Source organism: Caretta caretta, chromosome 2, assembly GCF_965140235.1.
Source record: "Caretta caretta isolate rCarCar2 chromosome 2, rCarCar1.hap1, whole genome shotgun sequence".
Lineage (NCBI taxonomy): Eukaryota > Metazoa > Chordata > Testudines > Cheloniidae > Caretta > Caretta caretta.
In genome coordinates this window covers 202,206,201-202,226,531 of record NC_134207.1, presented here as the reverse complement: position 1 = coordinate 202,226,531, position 20,331 = coordinate 202,206,201, and the positions used below count along the sequence as shown (strand labels likewise).

Here is a 20,331-nt window from a genome sequence, read left to right as displayed (position 1 = left end):
TTTTACTAGCATTTGCACAACACTGCAGAGGAATAAAGCCTGACATTGGCAGTTGAGTAAAATTAGCTCTGTAAGACAATGGAAAGTGTTAGAGCTGTATTTGTTACCTGGAAGCTTTTAGAAGATATAGTTCGTAAATCCCCATCTGCGCATCAAGGAATGTGGCTTGCTGTGCAGTATCAAATTTTAAAATACAATAAAAGAAATCAGAATAAAAAACCCCTTCTAAAAATAGACACAAATAGCATTCCGTACCCTGGTTTTTGATGGCACTACATAGCATGGAGTGCTGTTGAAAACCCATTGGATACTTGCTACCAGTGTAACTCTTTGAAGTTGGTTGTTTGTTCTTCCAGTCAACGTTGTGGTGAATTCTAATGTCTTGAACGTTCTTTCTCTTTTATATTGTTGCAGTTATCAGTCCTCCCCCTGTGGCAAGGTCTGTTTCGTATAATGCAAGTCCTTCATCTCTAGAACAACCCAACAGTGGAAGTATGAGTCCTGCTTGCAAAGTTTCTTCTTGCCATGACCCAGCTCTAGGTAACTTGAAAGGAAGTTGATCTTGTCTTCTGTTCAGCCTAATTATCACAACATGACTTTATGTTGTGTCAAACCTATAGTTTTCTTTGCTTTTAATAGCTGTGGCATAGCTGAAATCCAGACCTTGTTCCTTGCTGGACCAGAGAAAACAAGTCAACTTTAAAGAATTGGTGTCCTTTCTGATGTAGACAAATTACAACATAGCATTCACCACATGTCGAACTCTGGTGAACATATCCACTGTAACGGAAAGCAAAATGATGCCCAGTTTAGTTCAAACTCTCAGTTATTTACTGGACTATTGTTTTGTTTACAGATACGATTTAAAACTCCCATGTTAATCCAGAAGAAAAAAATCAAAGGTGACCCAAACATTTTTTTTGAAAAATGACGCACTTTTAGGGTCAGATGCATAATGTTCCAAGTAGTAGGAAGCAGAGGGATATCAGCAGATAACTGTTTATGAACTTGCTTTTTTCTTGTAGTTTAAAGTCCTTTGAAGTCATGTTACCGGCTTCCATTCCACTGCTGTGCTCCAGCATGTATCAGCATATGCTATTTGGATTACAAAGTGAGACAATTAAAAAAACAACAACCAAAAATGTTTGCAACACAATACAAAAAAAATCTTAACCCAGACCCCTTCCCTTCATATGTTGTCTCTGTGCACCAGTGTGTTTACCTGAAAGCTGTAACATCTCAGTATGATGCTTATTGGGACATCATAGCAGAGTGGAAGCCAGAGAACTGTGACCTAACACAAATAAAAGATAAATTTACAATTAGCCATATAGTGGATAATCTCTGCCCCTTGCTATTTGGGAGATTCAGCATTTAACTCATTTTTAAAAACAGTCTTCAGTCTGCCTTTACTACATTACATCTCAGTCTATAATTAACACCAGTGTTGTTTCTATTGTGTTTTGATTGGGGGTTTTAATATCTTGGTTTCTTAAAATTACATATGTTTGAAATACGATATATATATATATATACTATCAGACCAGCTGCACTTTTGTTTCCACAATGAGTTAAAAAACATCAATTGTGGATATTTAGTTCTAAGATATCACAACATGTAAGACATAACTAGCTTCACTGTTATATCAAGTTTTGGGTAAAATTACTTGAGTTAATTTTTTAAAGGGAAGTGGATTTAGTAAACTTCTGATGTTTTGAAGAAAATGGCGAAAATATGTACTATTGGTAGGGCCCCTACCAAAGTCACGATCCATTTTGGTCAATTTCACGGTCATAGGATTTTAAAAATCATAAATTTCATGATTTCAGCTATTTAAATGTGAAATGTCATGGTGTTGTAATTGTAGGGGTCCTGACCTGAAAAGGAGTTGTGGGGTGGGGGGGTCGCAAGGTTACTGTAGGGAGGGTTATGTTGCCGCCACCCTTGCTTCTGCACTGCAGCTGGCGGCAGCGCTACCTTCAGAGCTGGGCAGCTGGAGAGCGGCGGCTGCTGGCCAGGAGCCCAACTGTGAAGGCAGAGCCGCTGCCAGCAGCAGAGCAGAATTAAGGACGGCATGTTGTGTTGCCACCCTTCTGTGCTGCTGCCTGCAGAGCTGGGCCCTCAGTCAGCAGCCGCCGCTCTCTGGCCGCTCAGCTCTGAAGGCAGCACAGAAGTAAGGGTGGCAATACTATGACCCCTCCTAAAATAACCTTTTGACCCCATGCAACCACCTGTTGGGTCAGGACCCCCAATTTGAGAAATGCTGTATAGTATAGGGTAAAAGTACACAAAACACCAGATTTCATGGGGGGAGACCTGATTTCACGGCCCATGACGCATTTTTCGTGGCCAAGAATTTGGTAGGGCTCTAACTATTGGCTCCTAAGTGTGAGAAGCTTTTCAGAACTTTTCTGTGATTGTGCTAATCCACTATTCACTTTACTGGGGTTTCTTGTCATCCCCAAATGCTCGTAACAATGCTAGTGCACGTCTGTGTGGTTGATGTGATTTCAAGATGGTGGCAAAACAAATCTCTGAAGAGGCCATTGTGATGATGAGAAGCAAAATGGCTTTAATGTGAATTTATGGAAATAGAAGTGGTGCAAGCGAACATATGTATGTCCTCAAGTCAGTGCTGACGTTCCAGCATAAAGACAATGTTGCACTGGTGATGTTTACATATGATAATTTGATATAAACAAACATACCAGTGACCTTTCTTTCTATTTCCAGGTTTTTAAAAGAAATGAAATTAAAAACACTCAACAAAATCTAGTACTAATGTTAGAATGCAAACCAACTAAAGCAAGAACATGGTCTAAATTGATGATTCATAGCCTAGTCCCATAGTGCTTAGACACACAACATGCTGCCAACAACAATAGGAGAAGATTAAAGTGCAGCTAAAGGCAAACAGGCAATTATTAAACTGACATCGTTGGGGTATCCTCTCAAGGACTTTCATATTTAAGCAGTTAATACTGCAAATCAAAACATGTTTATTTTTTAAATGCCAGCCTAGCATATACAGCAGGGGACCTGAAAGCTAAGCTCTTTTCTTCCTGTCTGTTACACAACAAGTAATAGATTATGCAGCTGGAATTCAGCTGCCAGATTTGTGGATGGTACATGAGTGAGAACAGAATCCAGCTCTGTCATAAATAGCTATATTGTCTCTTTAGTGCAGACTGGAGTGAAAATTTGTTTTGGTCAGTAAAGCCATGCAGTGAGCAGATATGTTGAGTCAGAGAAGGTGCCATTTTTAGTCACTCCTCATACCATAACTACACGTTAAATAGCAGTGGGAAGATATTTAATCATTATGGGACAGGTTTGTGGAGAGCTATTTAAGACAGAGCTGAATTCTGTTCTCACTCATGTACCATCCACAAATCTGGCAGTTAAATTCCAGCTGCCTGCATTAGTTCAGTGGTAGCTCAGTTGCAACTTAAGCATATAGTGTGGTTTCTTAGCAAGACTTGTAATGATTTCCTAGGGCTCTGAGTAATGGATTCATGCCTAGTACAGACTTATTAATATAAAGATTGATCACGTCAGTACCGTGAATTGTAAAATTGACTTCTGGCATTGCTGAAAAAGCACCTCAAATCTTAGTTCATTTACAGAAATCAGTTGCATTAGGAAAGTGATTGACTGCCTGCTTGTGCTTGCTCAGATCCACTGCAGCATTCACTAGGCTAATTTCTTGCTGCTTTTGTCTTATAAATGGAATGAATATGTTCTGTGTCTGTGGCAACCTGTTTGGCCGTTAAATTATCCTTTCTTTTTGTTCTGATTTGGCTGTGTAGGAGAGAAGAGAAAGAACACTGAACCTTATTCTCAGGAAGATTCAAAAAGGCCCAGAGTTGTAGGAGATATTCCTATTGAATTGATCAATGAAGTGATGTCAACAATTACAGATCCAGCTGCGATGCTGGGGCCAGAGGTGAGAAATATAGACCTGGCAATATTGACGGTTCACTTTTGTAACCATTACAACACAAATGGGATAATATAAACTACTAGAATTTAAGGATCCATTATAATTATCATGCCTTGTTTCTCTTTACTTAAAATGAAGGAAAATATTTGGTCTGTTTCTCAAATGAAATGCATTGTTTGACAGAACAATAAATAGAGAGTAAAAAAAAATCTTTTGTTATATAATATGTACCATTTACAAAGACACTTTGATACCAGTGGTAGCAAAGAAATGCTTCAGCAACTCAGATTGCTCACAGCTTGTTTTACGAGGTACTTTTACTACAGAGCAGTTCTATAATACTTCATTGTTAATTGCAGATGTTTCATATTTTCTCTTGTTACTTTAAGACATGGGTGAAGTTGGTACAAATCTTGTAGCAGAATATTAGATTCAGATTTGAAACTTCTCCCAATCACAGCAGGGTCGATTTTTCTTTAGTGAATATGTAGATGTGCTGAGGCTCAAAAATGAAACAACTTCTTTGCTTTTTCTCCTATAGCTTTTTCCTTAACAGGGGGGCAGGGAACGGGACATGGGAGACTGAATTGCATTCTACCTATTTTCTACATTAGCATACACACCACAACATTGCACACATTTTTTGGTTTGCATTGCCAGCTCTTCCTTCTCCTCACTCTCCTCTTGATTATGTTTTGCCAGTCTTTCATATTTGCCAAGTTTCAGCCAGAGACTGCAGAAGATTTGGAGCTTTTACAAAGTTCTTTCCCAAATTTTGTAATCTGATTGATGGGTATGTTCATTGTGAATGTTGGGACAATCAGGACGCAGGGCCTGACAGTGACTGGCTGCTCAGCAGCTAAACTTTGCCCTGGAAAGCAAACAGTGCATGGAAGTCTGGTCTAGTGCAAAATAAACGTTACTGTGGGCAATTACTGTGTAATTGGTGACAGTCCTATGTCTGTAGTGTGTTAGTTCCAAGGAGCACTGACTATGCAAATAAGTATGTGGGTTTCCCAGACAGCATTAGAAATATTTTAGTATCCAACAACTATCTTTAACCTTTTCAATCACATTTTAAAGGATAGGTGGTTGGGAGTACCTCAGGTTTGTTCACTGTGAGTAACTGTGATGAGCTTTCATTACCTGTTCATTTAATTCACTATGATAAAGCTAAAAATTTAAAAACAAAATATAGCCACAATTTTAATAGGGCCTACAAAAAGTATTTTTTCCAGTATTGCTAGAGTAGCAATTAAATACTATTTTCAGACTTCCGCAGTAGATGCTGATTGCAGTTGATGCTGAGGTTGAAGACTCACCAGCGTGGCGCCTCCTGCTGGTCGTCTTGGGAATTAGCTCAACTCCAGCTTTGGAACGCCCTCTGCTGGCTGGTGTCTCACCTGCCTCAGGCCCCCGTGTCCGTCCCAGACCCTGGTGCCCCTTACCCTGGGGTTCTGCCTACTGCAGTACCCCCTCCCCTGGGTCTTCCCTCCCAGGGGAACCCCCAACCCTCTACACCCACCTTGCCTCAGGGGCTACTGGCAGTTGTCAGTTAGACCCCGCTCGCTGAGGCAAACGGCAGTCTGTAAAGGCCACTCATCATCGGCAAAGGCGTTGGGCCAGCTGCCTCTGCCTAACCCCAGGCTGCACCTCTGCAACCCCAGTACCTGCTTTGGCCTTTAGTAAGGCCCGCAACTGGGAGATTTGCCAGGTTGAAGCTCCCCATCACTCCTCTACTCCTGGTACCCTGAGCTCCCAGGCAGCCAGGTCCTTCTTTTTCCACAGCTAGAGGAGACTCTGACCCATCTCCTCCCTGAGCCCTTATAACAGGAATCAGCCTAGCTTTTTTCCACCAGAGTGGGGTAACTGTCCCGCTACACCCATGTAAAAGCAAAAATATTTCGGCATGGTAAGGTGTTATACAAGTAGAAGTTGCTAAACAAATTGGCTGTATTAGTTTCCACTCCATTCGGATATAGACACACAACTGTCAGATTTTAGAAGCAAAATTAGAAGAAAATGAAATGTTGTTTTCAAATTCTTAAAGTAATTGTGTAATTATGGAAAGTAATAAAATCAAAACTCTGTCAGGCTTATTTGGCAGAATCACTTTTTATTTAATACCCAGAGGCAGCTCTGTTTGTAAAAGGATGAATGGGAGACTTAGAACATTTCTTGATTGTCCTGTTGATAGATGTGAAATTAAGACCGTATCTCCTCAAACTCTCTCAAATGTATTTTTGTTCCCCTCTTGCACAACACAGACTAACTTTCTGTCAGCACATTCAGCCCGGGATGAAGCAGCAAGACTAGAGGAGCGCCGGGGAGTGATTGAATTTCATGTAGTTGGAAATTCCCTGAACCAGAAGCCAAACAAAAAGATTATGATGTGGCTAGTTGGCTTACAGAACGTATTCTCCCATCAGCTTCCCAGAATGCCAAAGGAGTACATTACACGCCTGGTCTTTGATCCGTTAGTATCTTCTTTCTGATGTATGAGAGTCTGTAATGTGCGGTAGATAGACAGGAAAGGATCAATTTACAGGACAAAAAGGACAGAAAGCATGTCTGTTCTATGCTTGCTTTATTATTTCAAACAGAGATTGAGCCTAGCAAATATATCAGGTTGCTACTTTCCAAATTTACTGAATGTAGATATAATCAGAAGGTGTGAGAAATCTGGAAATAATTTTCATTGTTGCTGTCATAAAAGTTAACGATTAATAGCTGGTTATTGGCTAGTGCAGAGAATGGATGCAGTGCAAATTTTCCCAGACCTTGAAGTTTGCAATAAAATTCTTGAACCTTGCCATAGACAGTTATGAAGGGTTTACCGATGGCAGTCTTGTTCTTTTAATGGTTAGCACATGGTGTAAGTGCTGCTGAAATGGATATTTCTTCTGATTTTTGCATGCTTTTGAGAATAGGTGCTTAGAAATACCTATAATAATTGACTGCCTGGTCACCTATGCTGGAAATTGATCACTTAAGCTATGTAGAATGCACACAGGGAATCAGGCATCTGGTAGTAAAGGCTGAATGTCCTGAAGCTCTGTTAATCTCTTATTTAGCCAGGGTACAGTCGTGATAAGAAATGCAACATAACTGTATAACTTATAGTGACAAAGGCAAGAAAACTCTTTATAAGGCATTTTACAGTAGATGAGGAACATGATGTTAGTTAAATCAGCAACTGTTCTATAGATACAAGCAATTGATTTAACAAATTTCAAAGTAGCAGCCATGTTAGTCTGTATTCGCAAAAAGAAAAGGAGTACTTGTGGCACCTTAGAGACTAACCAATTTATTTGAGCATAAGCTTTCGTGAGCTACAGCTCACTTCATTGATCCGATGAAGTGAGCTGTAGCTCACGAAAGCTTATGCTCAAATAAATTGGTTAGTCTCTAAGGTGCCACAAGTACTTCTTTGGTTTAACAAAGACATTTATAATTGCTTTTGGAAAGCAAAGAATAAATTTCTGAGGGAAAGATGGCACCTGTGCTATGGCCATGAACTAAGGCTGTCATTATTTTATGCATTCAGAAAACACAAGACCCTTGCATTAATAAAAGATGGTCGTGTGATTGGTGGTATCTGTTTCCGGATGTTCCCATCTCAAGGATTTACGGAGATTGTTTTCTGTGCTGTGACTTCTAATGAACAAGTCAAGGTAAAGACAATGTTAGAAGTGATTGATTAAGTCTATTTGGGTTCTGCGGGGCCAGAACTCACTAATGGATCATAGTCATAATTTTGGAATCACCGTCTTCTCGCTTCCCTTTCCTGTTCAAGAATACTTGGCAATATATTTAACACACAAAGCAATTCAACTGCCTAAAAATGTTATAGGTCTGAGGACCACCCCCTTCAGAATAATGAAAAACATCGTCTATCAACATACTAATCTGTTGGCTCCCATTATTGGGCTCTTTAGTCTTCAGTCTTCACTGACTGGCCTTATATCAGCTTATCGTAACATTCGTAGTTGAACGAAAATGGGCATTCTGCTTGTGAGACAGTAATGCTACGACCACAACCTTAAATTACTTCAGTTAACAATACAGTTTTTAAAAAGTGGGTATATTCTTGCATCTAGCATGCTGTATAACTCTACTAGTGTGTACTTGAAGGGTATTTAAATGTTAGGCCATGTCTACACTATGGGCACTATAGTGGCACAGCTAGGATGCCGTAGCTATGCTGCTGTGTCACCCATAGTGTAGATGCTCCCTAGAGCGACAGAAGGGGAGTTTCCATTGCCATAGAAACTCCACCTCCCCAAGCAACGGTAGCTAGACTGATGGAAGCATTCTTCTGTCAACCTAGCTATGTCTGTACTGGGGGTTAGGTCAGCACAGCTATGGAGCTCAGGAGTGTGGATTTTTGACGCCCCCCGAGCGCCAAAGCTATATTGATCTAAATTGCCTGAAGAATGAACCTCTCTGCTTAAAGAATGAAGAGTGTAAAAGTACAGTACCAGATTTCCTTTTAACAGAGGATTTCAGGTGAATCAAAATTATTGCTGTTTGATTTCAACCTCTTGCCTTTAGATGGTGCTGTAGCTGTATATTCAGTCAACTGTGTTTATAGATGAGAATGAAACTAATTTGGAGTTCACATCACAGAGTTGGCAGAAGTTATGTGCTACATTCAGGCTCTTGGAAACAAAGAGCCAGGGTGGAGGAATAGCAGAGTGGGAACTGAATGCTTTTACAGCCTTAAATGTGTTCCCTCAGTCTTGGATTCACTAAACTCCAGTTTTAGAGAGAGAGATTCACTCACTCTCTTAGCTGGCGGTCTGTCACAAGGGGATTCATCCAGCATTTCAGCAGATCTGAACAATAAAATATAACAGTCCAGACATGTATATTTGTAAGACTAAATAATTAGAAAAATGTGTGTTCACTGTGTAATGGCTTTTGCTGATTCAGTACAAAGTTGTGCTGACACACTTTGTGTAACAGTTCTGGTGGGTTTAAAAAACAACCAACCAAATAAAACTAACAAAGGCCAACTGTCAAAAGTAGCTGCTTAAACAATATATGCATGAGCACTTTGGTGCACAATTATCAATTTTACACTCCTGGGTGCCTGTTAACATACATATATATTTGAGATAACTACATCTGAAAGCTGGGCTTCCTGTGTTCCTTTCTGTGGAAGGTGGCCACCACCAGTAGCTAACTAAGAAAATCTTTACAAATGGATCTTGGTCTCTTCCTGCTGAAAAGTACTTCCTATCTTTATGAACTTTCAGATAGCTGGACTAAGTAAGATGGAGGACTATTTTTTTTAAATTTGGCTTTTGAAAGTTGAAACAGTTTTGAAGTAGCTGCATGAGACTTCTATGTACAATGTGCATTCTAGCTTGTGTGTCTTAATTTCTCTGTATGAATATTCAGCTGCAGAAGTTTTTGTGAGAATGAATAAAATTTGAAGAAATAAATTTACATAAAATAAGATGGCTAAATTAAAAATCATCTCTAGGACAAAATGTTCCAGGTATATGTAATTGCCAATGTCATTCTCAGAATTACTTTAAAAAAATTCCGTAAAGCCTCAGATGTGACACTCAGGGTTAGCAGTCAGACAAAATAATTTAGAACTCTTGAAATGGGTCACTAAATTGTGACCAGAGAATGATGGGCACTGAAAATGTCATAGTGTATGTCTACGCTGCATTTAAAAACGCATGGCTGGCCCATGCCAGCTGGCTTGGGTGAAGGGGCTGTTTAATTGTGGTGTAGATGTTTGGGTTCAGGATTCAGCCTGGGCTCTAGAATCCAGCAAGGTGGGAGGGTCCCAGAGCTCAGGCTGCAGACAGAGCCTGAATGTCTACACTGGTTAAACAACCCTTAGCCTGAGCCTTACAAGCTGGAGTCAACTGGCATGGGCCAGCTACGAGTGTCTAATTTCAGTGTAGACATACCCGTAGTCTCTAACTTACTGTTTGGATTGTTCTGCTACAGAGAAATAAGCTTGACTAGCATTCACATCTCTAGTTTTTAGGTAAAAAATGATTTTTCATTACATTTTGATCATGGTTTCGTCTATTTAAATTAAACCCTTGTGAATATAGAATTTGAACACTGAAAATCCCTTTATATCGTGTGCACTTCTGAGAATTTCTAAAGAACTTTTGGGACCCCTCAACGGTCCATGAGTTGTCAAATCACGTATTTGATACCAGTTGTACTCTTTGAAGGGCGAAACAAGTATCTTAGTAGTTTACTTACATTTCAGAAATATGCAATTTAGTACATAATCTGGGGTTGTAATTTTAAATGTGAAGTCTGTAAAAGGGCCCCAAACTTTTAAAGGGTAGTCACTGAAAATAAGTTGGTGCAAAGGTATTATACCCTACAGTGACAGGCTTTTCCAAGCATGTGTCATTATTAAGTATTCTGTATTAAATTTCCAATATTTATTTATTTATGATATAATTTTGTTGCCATTTTCCAGAGGCCATTAAAGATAGTGAATCATGAGTAATGTTGTACTTTCCATTTTGTAATTTATTGTTCTATTTCATGTCAAAGCATAAGAAGTCTCCCAATCTTCCAGTGAAATAAGGAGACCCCAGATATGTTTCCCAGACATTTTTAAAAGACTCCAGTTTTTTATCCATTGCCTCAATAATTGCAGCATAAGCAGGAATGATTAATTCAGTTACATTGTGTCCAGTTAGCATAAAATACTCTGTCTCATTAGTGAAGGATTACTGGGTTTAGTCTGTATCAGTTCTTTTTCATCGCAAGAGAAAAAGAATAGGACAGCTTGGAAATATAAATAGCATATTTATTTTCCTGTAGGATTATTCACTTTTAGCTACATTATTGCATAATTCTCTTCTGTTTCTGAATGAGACTGGGAATTGTTTTATTTGGCATCAGAGGACATCTTTATTCATTATTTATTCATTTATATTGTGGTAGTGCCTAGAGACCCCAATCAGAGATCAGGTCTCCACTGGGCTAGGTGCTCTGCACATATAATAAAAAGATGGCACCTGAATAAAAAAAAGCCTAAAATCTTAGCATGTGATGAACAACAACAGGTGGGTAAAATGAACAAGCAGAGGGGTAAGAGGACAAGGTAACAATGAAACAGTCATGATTACCATAATAACCAGCATTCTTAGTACATCAGCTGCCTAGCCATTACAAAGTGTTTTGTAAGTGACATGACCAAAGTATGTCTTAAGGAAGAATCTGTTTCTCAGATATATCATTGTAGCATCCGAACACCTTTAGCTTTGTTAGTCCCCAAGGTTGTGAATCTATACACTTGATATTTAACTTAAATACACTATATAGAGATATATTCACCTTAAATTACAACTATCTGAAAAAATAACCTCTAGATCAACACACTACTCCCCAAGGGAGTTGAGGTTGTTTCTTTTAGATCAAAAGTGAATCAATAATTAGAATCTATGACGTTCTGTGTCGTCCATTGGGTCACATATGTGACCTTCCAAGTATTGTAAATAGTTCAGTCTTTGCTAATAACTGAGGTCCTTGAGTTCAGCTCTGGAGAAATACTCCCTTCAAAGAACAGCCATAGCTTCTAATACATGTAACACCAAAAAGGTTTTTCTCATGAGATGAATTTCCTTAACTATTTCCACATAGGGTTATGGAACTCACCTAATGAATCATCTGAAAGAGTATCACATCAAGCATAACATTCTCAACTTTCTCACGTATGCAGACGAATATGCAATTGGCTACTTCAAGAAACAAGTAAGTCAGCCTAAGAAAAGTCTTCAGCCAATGTAAGACATGGAAATGTAGAAACCCTATGGCCGGGCCAGGTCTACAGTTACAAGCTTACAGCGGCACAGCTGTAACTGGATTTGTGTAGCTGCGTTATGCTGATGGCAGAGAGCTACCCTATTGACATAATAAAACCAGCTCAACAAGTGGTGGTAGCTGTGTTGGCGGGAGAGCGTCTCCCCCCGACGTAACCGCTGTGCACATGAGCACTTATGCCAGCAAAACTTGTGGCATTCGGGCGTGGTTTTTTTGCACCCCCGAGTGACACAAAATTTGCCAACATAAGTGCTAGCATAGGCATTGCCTACGTAAAATGTATTAGCAGCTTGTGGTATCTAAGCAGCTGTGTAAAATGTGTAGTGTCTTTTTATTTTAATGTACAAAATATGTTCTGTGTTAGCCAAAGTTAAGGTACTATCTTTATAGAACAGTGTATTTTGTAGGAAAAATTTGATTGTATTTGCAGATTACATAATACTCTCAATTAAGTGTTTTTTTTAAAAAGAAGTCACAGCTGAACTTCGTTAAGATAAATTCAGACTTTCTGATTTCCTAATTGTATGTTAAAAAGCTGTTACCAGCTCCATGCACTTAATAAATCACTGTTTTTGGAAGGAGTTTGAGGTAGCACAGATGTATGTGGGAATACAGTATTCTTACCACACTGAACAGAAATAGATTTACAGCTTTATCTTGTATCTCTCTTGTGCTCACAAATTATATTGAAACCAGTGAGTTATGCCAGCAGAAAATTTTAGTCTAGTGTTTGGTGACTGAGACTGTTTTAATCTTACTTTGATCCTTCTTTAAAATAGATACTAACTAAAAAGACAGTTCAGCACTGAAGCACCAGTCCTGTTTTGGGTCCGCTACTATGGACCCATACACAGTGCTGTTAACTTCAGTGTGAATCCATGTGAGTGTAGGGGTCTGTGATGACAGACCCAAATGCAGAATTGGGGACCTATATTGGCAAATTTTAACAAAAACAAAACAAGTCAGATTCCGCTAGTCTAAGAAAATCCATAAGGAAGTGGCCAAAGGGGAGGAAAACTTCCCCCTCCTTGTTTTGTCAGGGAATTATTGGGGCGGGGTAGGGTGTTCTGTCCCCAGTACCTGCAGATTTTATGAGATCTGTATGCTGTAATCTCTGGAACTTTCTTTGGTTTTATATTTTGTTTTTTATTTTTTGCACTTGATTTTTATGGGGTGGGGGGTCGTTCTTTTGGGGCACAATGCAGCAGCCTTACTTAGGCAAAACTTTCATTGACTTCAGCAGAAGCCTTGCCTGACTAGTGACTGCAGGATTGAGACCCTTTAATGTAATGTTGAAATAGAGCTGAAAGTTGCCTTCATACTCATCTATAAACATCTTACTTTGAATAAAAACTGTGTGTCTCCCTGCTTCCATTCTCCCCCCCCCCACCCCCGAACATAACTGGTTACGCTTTGGAGTTTAGTTTCTACTCCTGATATGGGCCATGAACCTGCACGTGAGTAACTGACTATTTGTGTGTAAAGCTACTTATGCTCTAACTGGGGCCATGGTCTGTAGCTCTCTCTTTATATTTTTGGCATTTTGACAGTGTAATGAATCTGATTGTAATTCATAAATGTAAACATAAAATTGTCTTGTATCAATTTGAGTTTATCATTTCTTAGGGTTTCTCCAAAGATATTAAAGTACCAAAAGCAAAATATGTTGGCTATATCAAGGATTATGAAGGAGCCACTCTAATGGGATGTGAATTAAATCCAAGGATTCCCTACACTGAATTTTCTGTCATCATTAAAAAGCAAAAAGAGGTAAATAATGAAATAAGATATTGTTTAATATTAACACTGTTTTTAAAAAAATGACACATTTAAAATGGCTTATATAAATATTTCTAGCTGGCTTATATTTCTAGCTGGCTTATATAAACATTTATTTGGTCAGCACTCAGATATCTACCTCCTTTCATGCCCGTGTCTGATATTCAAAATATCACAGAAGCATTTGTTTAATTAATTAAAACCTATATTTTAATCTGGCCTCAAAATTATCATAAATTTACCATCTCTCAAGCACAAATTCTCCTTTCCTGCAGTTAACATAATGATAACATTGAAAAAAGTATTGATATATTACTGATGTCACAAAATAAAATTACTCGTTCTGGGTGAGCAGATGTGTGAAATTTTGTGAGGTTGCTTTAATCTATTTTTCAAATGTGTTTGTTTTTTTAAGTATTTGAGTTACATAATCGTTATTGCAGCATTCATTAATGGTAATTTTGAGTGGAAAGTTCTTATTTATATCCTTTAACTAGTTCATCATTTTTTCACACAAAGATCCTGGTCCAGCAAAACATTTTGGCATTAAAGTGACCGGTAAGCACATACTTAAGTGCTTTTCTGAAATGTGGTTCAGTTGGGTAGCCGATAAAACAAAAAATGTTCACAAAAATGTTTCTTTAAAAAGCACAAGGCTACTGGGTCCTTCTGTGACAGGGTCAGATCTTGTGATTTCAGTTTTATTTTGTAAAATGGTGTCTGTGTCAAGCAGCCATTTCTTTTTAACAGGAGAACATCCTGACTGAAAAACAGCCTGCTCTGTTTGACAGAAGCTGTTTCCCATATTAGCCTTCTAAGTTCCAGTTGCTATTAATTGCATTACCTCAAAGGCAGAATTATTTTAAAAGATGAATGGAAGATGCAGTCTGTTCTTAGACAACAGAGAGTCAAAACAACTGATTCTGGTCTTAATTTTTAAAAAAATCTCTCCTGATGCCCCTGTGTGTAAATCTCACACACATTCTCTCTCACCCTTTTATTTTCTACAGTTGATGCCAAGTAATACAACTTTTTGTAAAAAATTCAGTCTTTCTGAACACATTGGTTTCTAAATGATGTCCAGGAACCTAAAGTTGACTAAAGTTGCATGTATACTTAATAGCTAATTTGCGGATCCTTCAAGTACTAAAGCTTGTAATAGATCTATAATGTATCTATAATAGATCAAAATGAATGGAAATTTAAGATCTAAATCATGAAAACTTCATAGATTTTTCCTTACTATTGTTTCTTCCTTTATGTATATTTAAGTATAAGGAAAGATAACGTAGATCAGGGTGGATAAAAATCAATGATTTTTTAAAAAAAATCAAAACAATCAGATTTTTTTAATTTAAATCGGATTTTTTTGATAAAATGCTTTTTGAGGAAAAAACCTATCTAAAGATAGTTTTAATTAAGATACGTTATAGCTCAAGGATATCTCATCACGGAATAGGGATTATAAATTCTAATTCTATAGTATGAGACAATATATTCATGTAATGTTTAAGAAAAGTTTTGTAAATGTGTTCTAATAGTTAATGGACTAGGGACCCAATCTTATGGGGTTCCAGGGGCTTCTGTATAGATTATTTAGGTTAATCTTTCTATCTACCCAGTGGGACTCCGTGCTCAGTCTAGAAGATACCATCAGAGATCCTTAGTTTTGCAGTTCTCAAACTGTGGATTTGTGTCTCCAGAGATAACATGCTTGTTCACAGCAAAAATGTTTTAAAATAAATAAATTAATTAATATATAGTGGTGAGAAATAAGACCTCAACCACTGAGTCAATCCCTTACCTCTCTCTAAAAGTGCAAAGTTTCAAAAAGTTCAATGAATAGAAGATTGTTGGAGGCGGAACAGATCTGGACAAGGAGAAGAAGTCTGGAGATAAATGTGGGAAGGGAGGGACTGGAAGTAGAAACAAAAGTGAAACTGTTTGAGCAGCATATTCTAGAAGTCTTGAGGTCTTTCTGACTGTAGCCTTCACTGATTTGAGGTCTACCATACCATTCTCTCACCAGAAGGGAAAACCTATTGTCAAGGTTCCTCCCCCACGCTGAACTCTAGGGTACAGATGTGGGGACCTGCATGAAAAACCTCCTAAGCTTATCTTTACCAGCTTAGGTCAAAAATTCCCCAAGGTACAAAATATTCCACCCTTTGTCCTTGGATTGGCCGCTACCACCACCAAACTAATACTGGTTACTGGGGAAGAGCTGTTTGGACGCGTCTTTCCCCCCAAAATACTTCCCAAAACCTTGCACCCCACTTCTTGGACAAGGTTTGGTAAAAAGCCTCACCAATTTGCCTAGGTGACTACAGACCCAGACCCTTGGATCTTACGAACAATGAACAATCCTCCCAACACTTGCACCCCCCCTTTCCTGGGAAATGTTGGATAAAAAGCCTCACCAATTTGCATAGGTGACCAGAGACCCAAACCCTTGGATCTGAGAACAATGACAAAGCATTCAGTTTTCTTACAAGAAGACTTTTAATAAAAATAGAAGTAAATAGAAATAAAGAAATCCCCCCTGTAAAATCAGGATGGTAGATACCTTACGGGGTAATTAGATTCAAAAACATAGAGAACCCCTCTAGGCAAAACCTTAAGTTACAAAAAAGATACACAGACAGAAATAGTTATTCTATTCAGCACAGTTCTTTTCTCAGCCATTTAAAGAAATCATAATCTAACACGTACCTAGCTAGATTACTTACTAAAAGTTCTAAGACTCCATTCCTGGTCTATCCCCGGCAAAGACAGACTATAGACAGACACACAGACCCTTTGTTTCTCTCCCTCCTCCCAGCTTTTGAAAGTATCCTGTCTCCTCATTGGTCATTTTGGTCAGGTGCCAGCGAGGTTACCTTTAGCTTCTTAACCCTTTACAGGTGAGAGGAGCTTTCCCCTGGCCAGGAGGGATTTCAAAGGGGTTTACCCTTCCCTTTATATTTATGACACCTATAATGGCAGCAGGCCATAAAAGAGACCCAGTTTGGGAATATTTTAATGAAGTTTCTCTACCTGTGAAGAATATGTATTAAGGCTATAACAATCAACAAGAATGCACTTTTATGTAGAAATCCATGATTAAATCAAGTCTTCCTGACTAGTGATTTAAATCAAATCCACCCTGATGTAGATAACTATAGTCATCCCATCTGATTATGGTAGTATATTTCGTGACATTGAACTACCTGTATCTATTTAGATTTTTCTCACATTTTGCCCTTTTGAGCAAAAAGTTTTTCTGCACAGTAGCTAACTTTCAGAACCTCAGGGCAGCTTGAATTTGACATATATGCTGTGTATTACAAAACATATTTTTGAGCTAATCAGGCAGCCAGATGAAATTTCAGATTTCTTCTCAATTTAGGTATCTGTAGGCTATATCCTTTTTTCCCACCTCAAAAAATTCAGCCCAAGGATAACATTTTCAAAAGCGACCTGATCTGCACACAGATTTTGTATCGATTTCTGTTAGAGATGTGATCTTTTTCCCCCCCAGAGTAGTTATGCTTGAACACCTCTGTTGTGGGTACATTTATAATGGTATAAAGATGCCTTATGCCAGTATAGCTTATTCCCCTTCCTACACGGGAATTAAGTGTTTCGGTATAAGCACCTTCATACCGGCATAATTGCAGCCATACTATAGGAATTGTACTACTTTATCTATGCCAGTATTATTAAAGTATACAACTTTTGTATGTACACAAGCCCTTAATCACCCTTAAGCCTATTTTCAAAGGTGACTTAAACACTTAAGTCATTTAGGTGCTTTTTAAAATTTTACAACAGGTCTGGGTGCTTAGTTATTTTATGTGGTTTTCACTACTCACCTTTGTTTAAAATGTTTCAAAGGAAGTTTGAAGTGTCTCAGTTTGAAATAGATTGAAATGCTCCATATCCAGATTTTTCTAGTTCTATCAGCTTGTACAGAATTTAAGCTTCCATTTAAAGAATTGGGTTGTACTCCTGTGGCTGCAAAGAAGAAGGTTCTGAATGTGAACCAACACACTGCTGTCTGGCATAGTCTGTAAATAAACAGAAAACAATAGTTCTGGGAGGAATGAAAAATCCCAAATCACCTTGATGACCTGTTGTCTTTGAAGTCTAATTAACATGACTTAAATGTCCAGATTAACTATTAAAGAAAACTATTGTAATTTAAAAGATATTGTGATCACTAACTAATTAAAAAGGTAAGTAAATAACCAATATTAAGTGTCTTAAATGTATAAAAGAACAATTAAACAGGAAGCAGTCATCTTGACCATGACATGTTTGAGAGAGAAAGTGTAGTTAAGCATTTTAATGTACATCAAGAGCAGAAAACCAAATTACTTAGAACTGAGATAACCAAAGGGGAAAAAATAGAATAGAATTTATCTTCCGATTGGGGCAGTCTCTTGACCTTTTTATGCATCAGATTTTGAACTGAATTTGTGTCTAGACACAATCTAGACTTCCTTGGGGGGGAAACATGAGTAAAATGGCAGCTCATTAACGTAGAAGCACCTTCCACAGTTTAAGATTTTGAAATGGAACAGGTTTTTCTAAAATCGGAGTATAAACAGTGTTCTCATTTAGTAAAACATTTATTGACGGGGTCAATCCTGCATTCTTTGTGCACCCAAAATGCTCACTGATTTCAGTGGGACTCTGTGAGATCAGGGGCCTGTTATGTTTCTCACTGCCATGGTTTTCTTTAATGTTCTACCACTTTGCCTTTGAGCCAGTCAACTACTTTCCTTGACTTTCAAAACTAAAATTGTGTCGTCCCCCCCTTTTCTCTGCAATATTATTACAGATCATTAAAAAGCTGATTGAAAGGAAACAAGCGCAGATTCGAAAAGTCTATCCTGGCCTTTCCTGCTTCAAAGATGGAGTACGACAGATTCCTATAGAAAGCATTCCTGGAATTAGTATGTATCAACCTCCCTTTGTTAATGTGGAGCTACATCAAAACAGACAAGGCCCAAGATTAGAGAAATTTGAATTTGCCAAGTATTGTCTTTTGAACAGGATTCAATTATCTTATTAATCTGATATAAGACAGGCTGGATCTGTTTCTAGTACAATTGTTCACTTCTGGCTTAGAGACTTCCCTAAGGTATTCTAGTGTAGTGCTTCTCTACATACATTTATTTAATTCTGCCCCCTTTGTTTTGCTTCACAGTGCAATCGGCATTTTCCCTCTGAGTCCATCTTATGTCTACAATTCTAGACCACAATACAGTCCTGTGCTAAATAGATACTGATTTGAATCAGGGCACAACAAAGCTACAACCAGTTATTTTTTCAGTTGTCTGTGTAATATATTTTATGTCCATAGGAAATTATTGTGTTGAATCATTTTTACTTCTATTTTCTTTACATAGAAGAGGCTAGATGCAATGATAAAAGATGGTAAAGAATTTTTAAAAACCAGTGCATTCCTTGTAGAGCATGTTACAGTATACTTGAATGTGTGGTATGTAGGAAATTAAATGGGGTGGGAGCTAGAGTGCTGTAGTTTTATTAGGATTAGTCTTTAGAAAATGTTTTATTGAGGGAGTACTGTAATTTTATTAACTTTTTAGATTCATATTAACTTTCAACCTGAAGTAGTTCTCATGTAATGTTTAATTTTGTTGGTGTGCAGGAGAGACTGGCTGGAAACCAAGTGGAAAAGACAGAGGGTAAGTACTGCTTGGACAAAGGATAATGATGAAGCAGTTTGGGAATCCTTTGAGAACAAACGTCTCTAAACTGAGTAACTTTGAAATATTTCTTTCCATCTATCACAAAACGGAGATAAGGAAGCTGCTGTAGAATAGCTCTTGGGTCTTATTTTTCCATTAGTGATAAAATGTTGTAAATTTGTGAGTTGCTCTTATGAAATGTATAGCATTGTAGAAAATGAACATAAGAGATAAAGCTTATCTTCTTTGTTAATATTTTCTTTCAAGTAAAGAACCCAAAGATCCAGATCAGCTTTACAGCACATTAAAAACCATCCTGCAGCAGGTGAAGGTGGGTATTAGTTTTAGTTTACCTACTTTAAAGATTTTGAAATGATTTCCAATATGGAGTTTCCATATTAGATACCTTACTTTTTTCTTTACCAAAGAGCCATCAAAGCGCTTGGCCCTTCATGGAACCTGTGAAGAGAACAGAAGCTCCTGGATATTATGAAGTTATAAGGTTTCCCATGGGTAATGCCATTAACATTTTTAAAGTATAAACTTACAGATCTCTCTAGCTGGAGACATGTGAGACAAGTATAGTCATCAAGATTTATTACAAACGTTTTCTAATGTATTGCTTGCAGTGCGATAGTTTGCAACTCAGCAGTTGCAAAAATATATTGCTTTCAGTTGAAATGTATGAATAGTTCGTAACCTCAGTGAAGCATCTATATTATGTACTCCTGTAAGAAAGCACAAAATATTACAGTACCTGAGAGGCTCCCAGCAACCTCTTAAACTGGGTCTGTTCCAGCACCTTTTAACTGACTGTATGGGTTAAGAAACCTTTGGAGGTTTGATCTTACACGAAGGGTAATTTGTCATTGCATATTTTGTTGTGTATTTTTATCTAACTTTTTAAAAAACCCAGAGACAACATTTCCAGACTCACCTAAGTGACTTAGAAGCCTAGGTCCTGTTGTCCAGTTGTGCTGGAAGAAAGACAGGAGGCAATGGGTGTGGTTCCATTAGGCCGAAACTTTGTTCATTTGAAATATCTGGGAGTAGCTGGCAGTAAATTCTACAGCGCAAGTCCTCATTCTTTC

At 38.0% G+C, this 20,331-nt stretch overlaps 1 protein-coding gene across 6 annotated transcripts in view; it reads left to right on the top strand.

The window, feature by feature from the left end:
• Positions 1-20,331, top strand: part of KAT2B (lysine acetyltransferase 2B) — a 69,413-nt gene that overhangs the window by 39,975 nt on the left and 9,107 nt on the right. For 2 of the 6 annotated variants that reach the window (XM_075125756.1, XM_048838549.2), the window contains exons 8-17: positions 415-540; positions 3,811-3,947; positions 6,212-6,420; positions 7,492-7,618; positions 11,583-11,693; positions 13,389-13,532; positions 18,367-18,481; positions 19,201-19,237; positions 19,508-19,571; positions 19,669-19,753. In XM_075125756.1, the coding sequence (XP_074981857.1) occupies positions 415-540; positions 3,811-3,947; positions 6,212-6,420; positions 7,492-7,618; positions 11,583-11,693; positions 13,389-13,532; positions 18,367-18,481; positions 19,201-19,237; positions 19,508-19,571; positions 19,669-19,753 (1,155 nt within the window). The remainder of the gene's footprint in view (positions 1-414; positions 541-3,810; positions 3,948-6,211; positions 6,421-7,491; positions 7,619-11,582; positions 11,694-13,388; positions 13,533-18,366; positions 18,482-19,200; positions 19,238-19,507; positions 19,572-19,668; positions 19,754-20,331) is intronic. The other 4 variants (XM_075125754.1, XM_075125753.1, XM_075125752.1 and 1 more) reach the window with 4 other exon arrangements.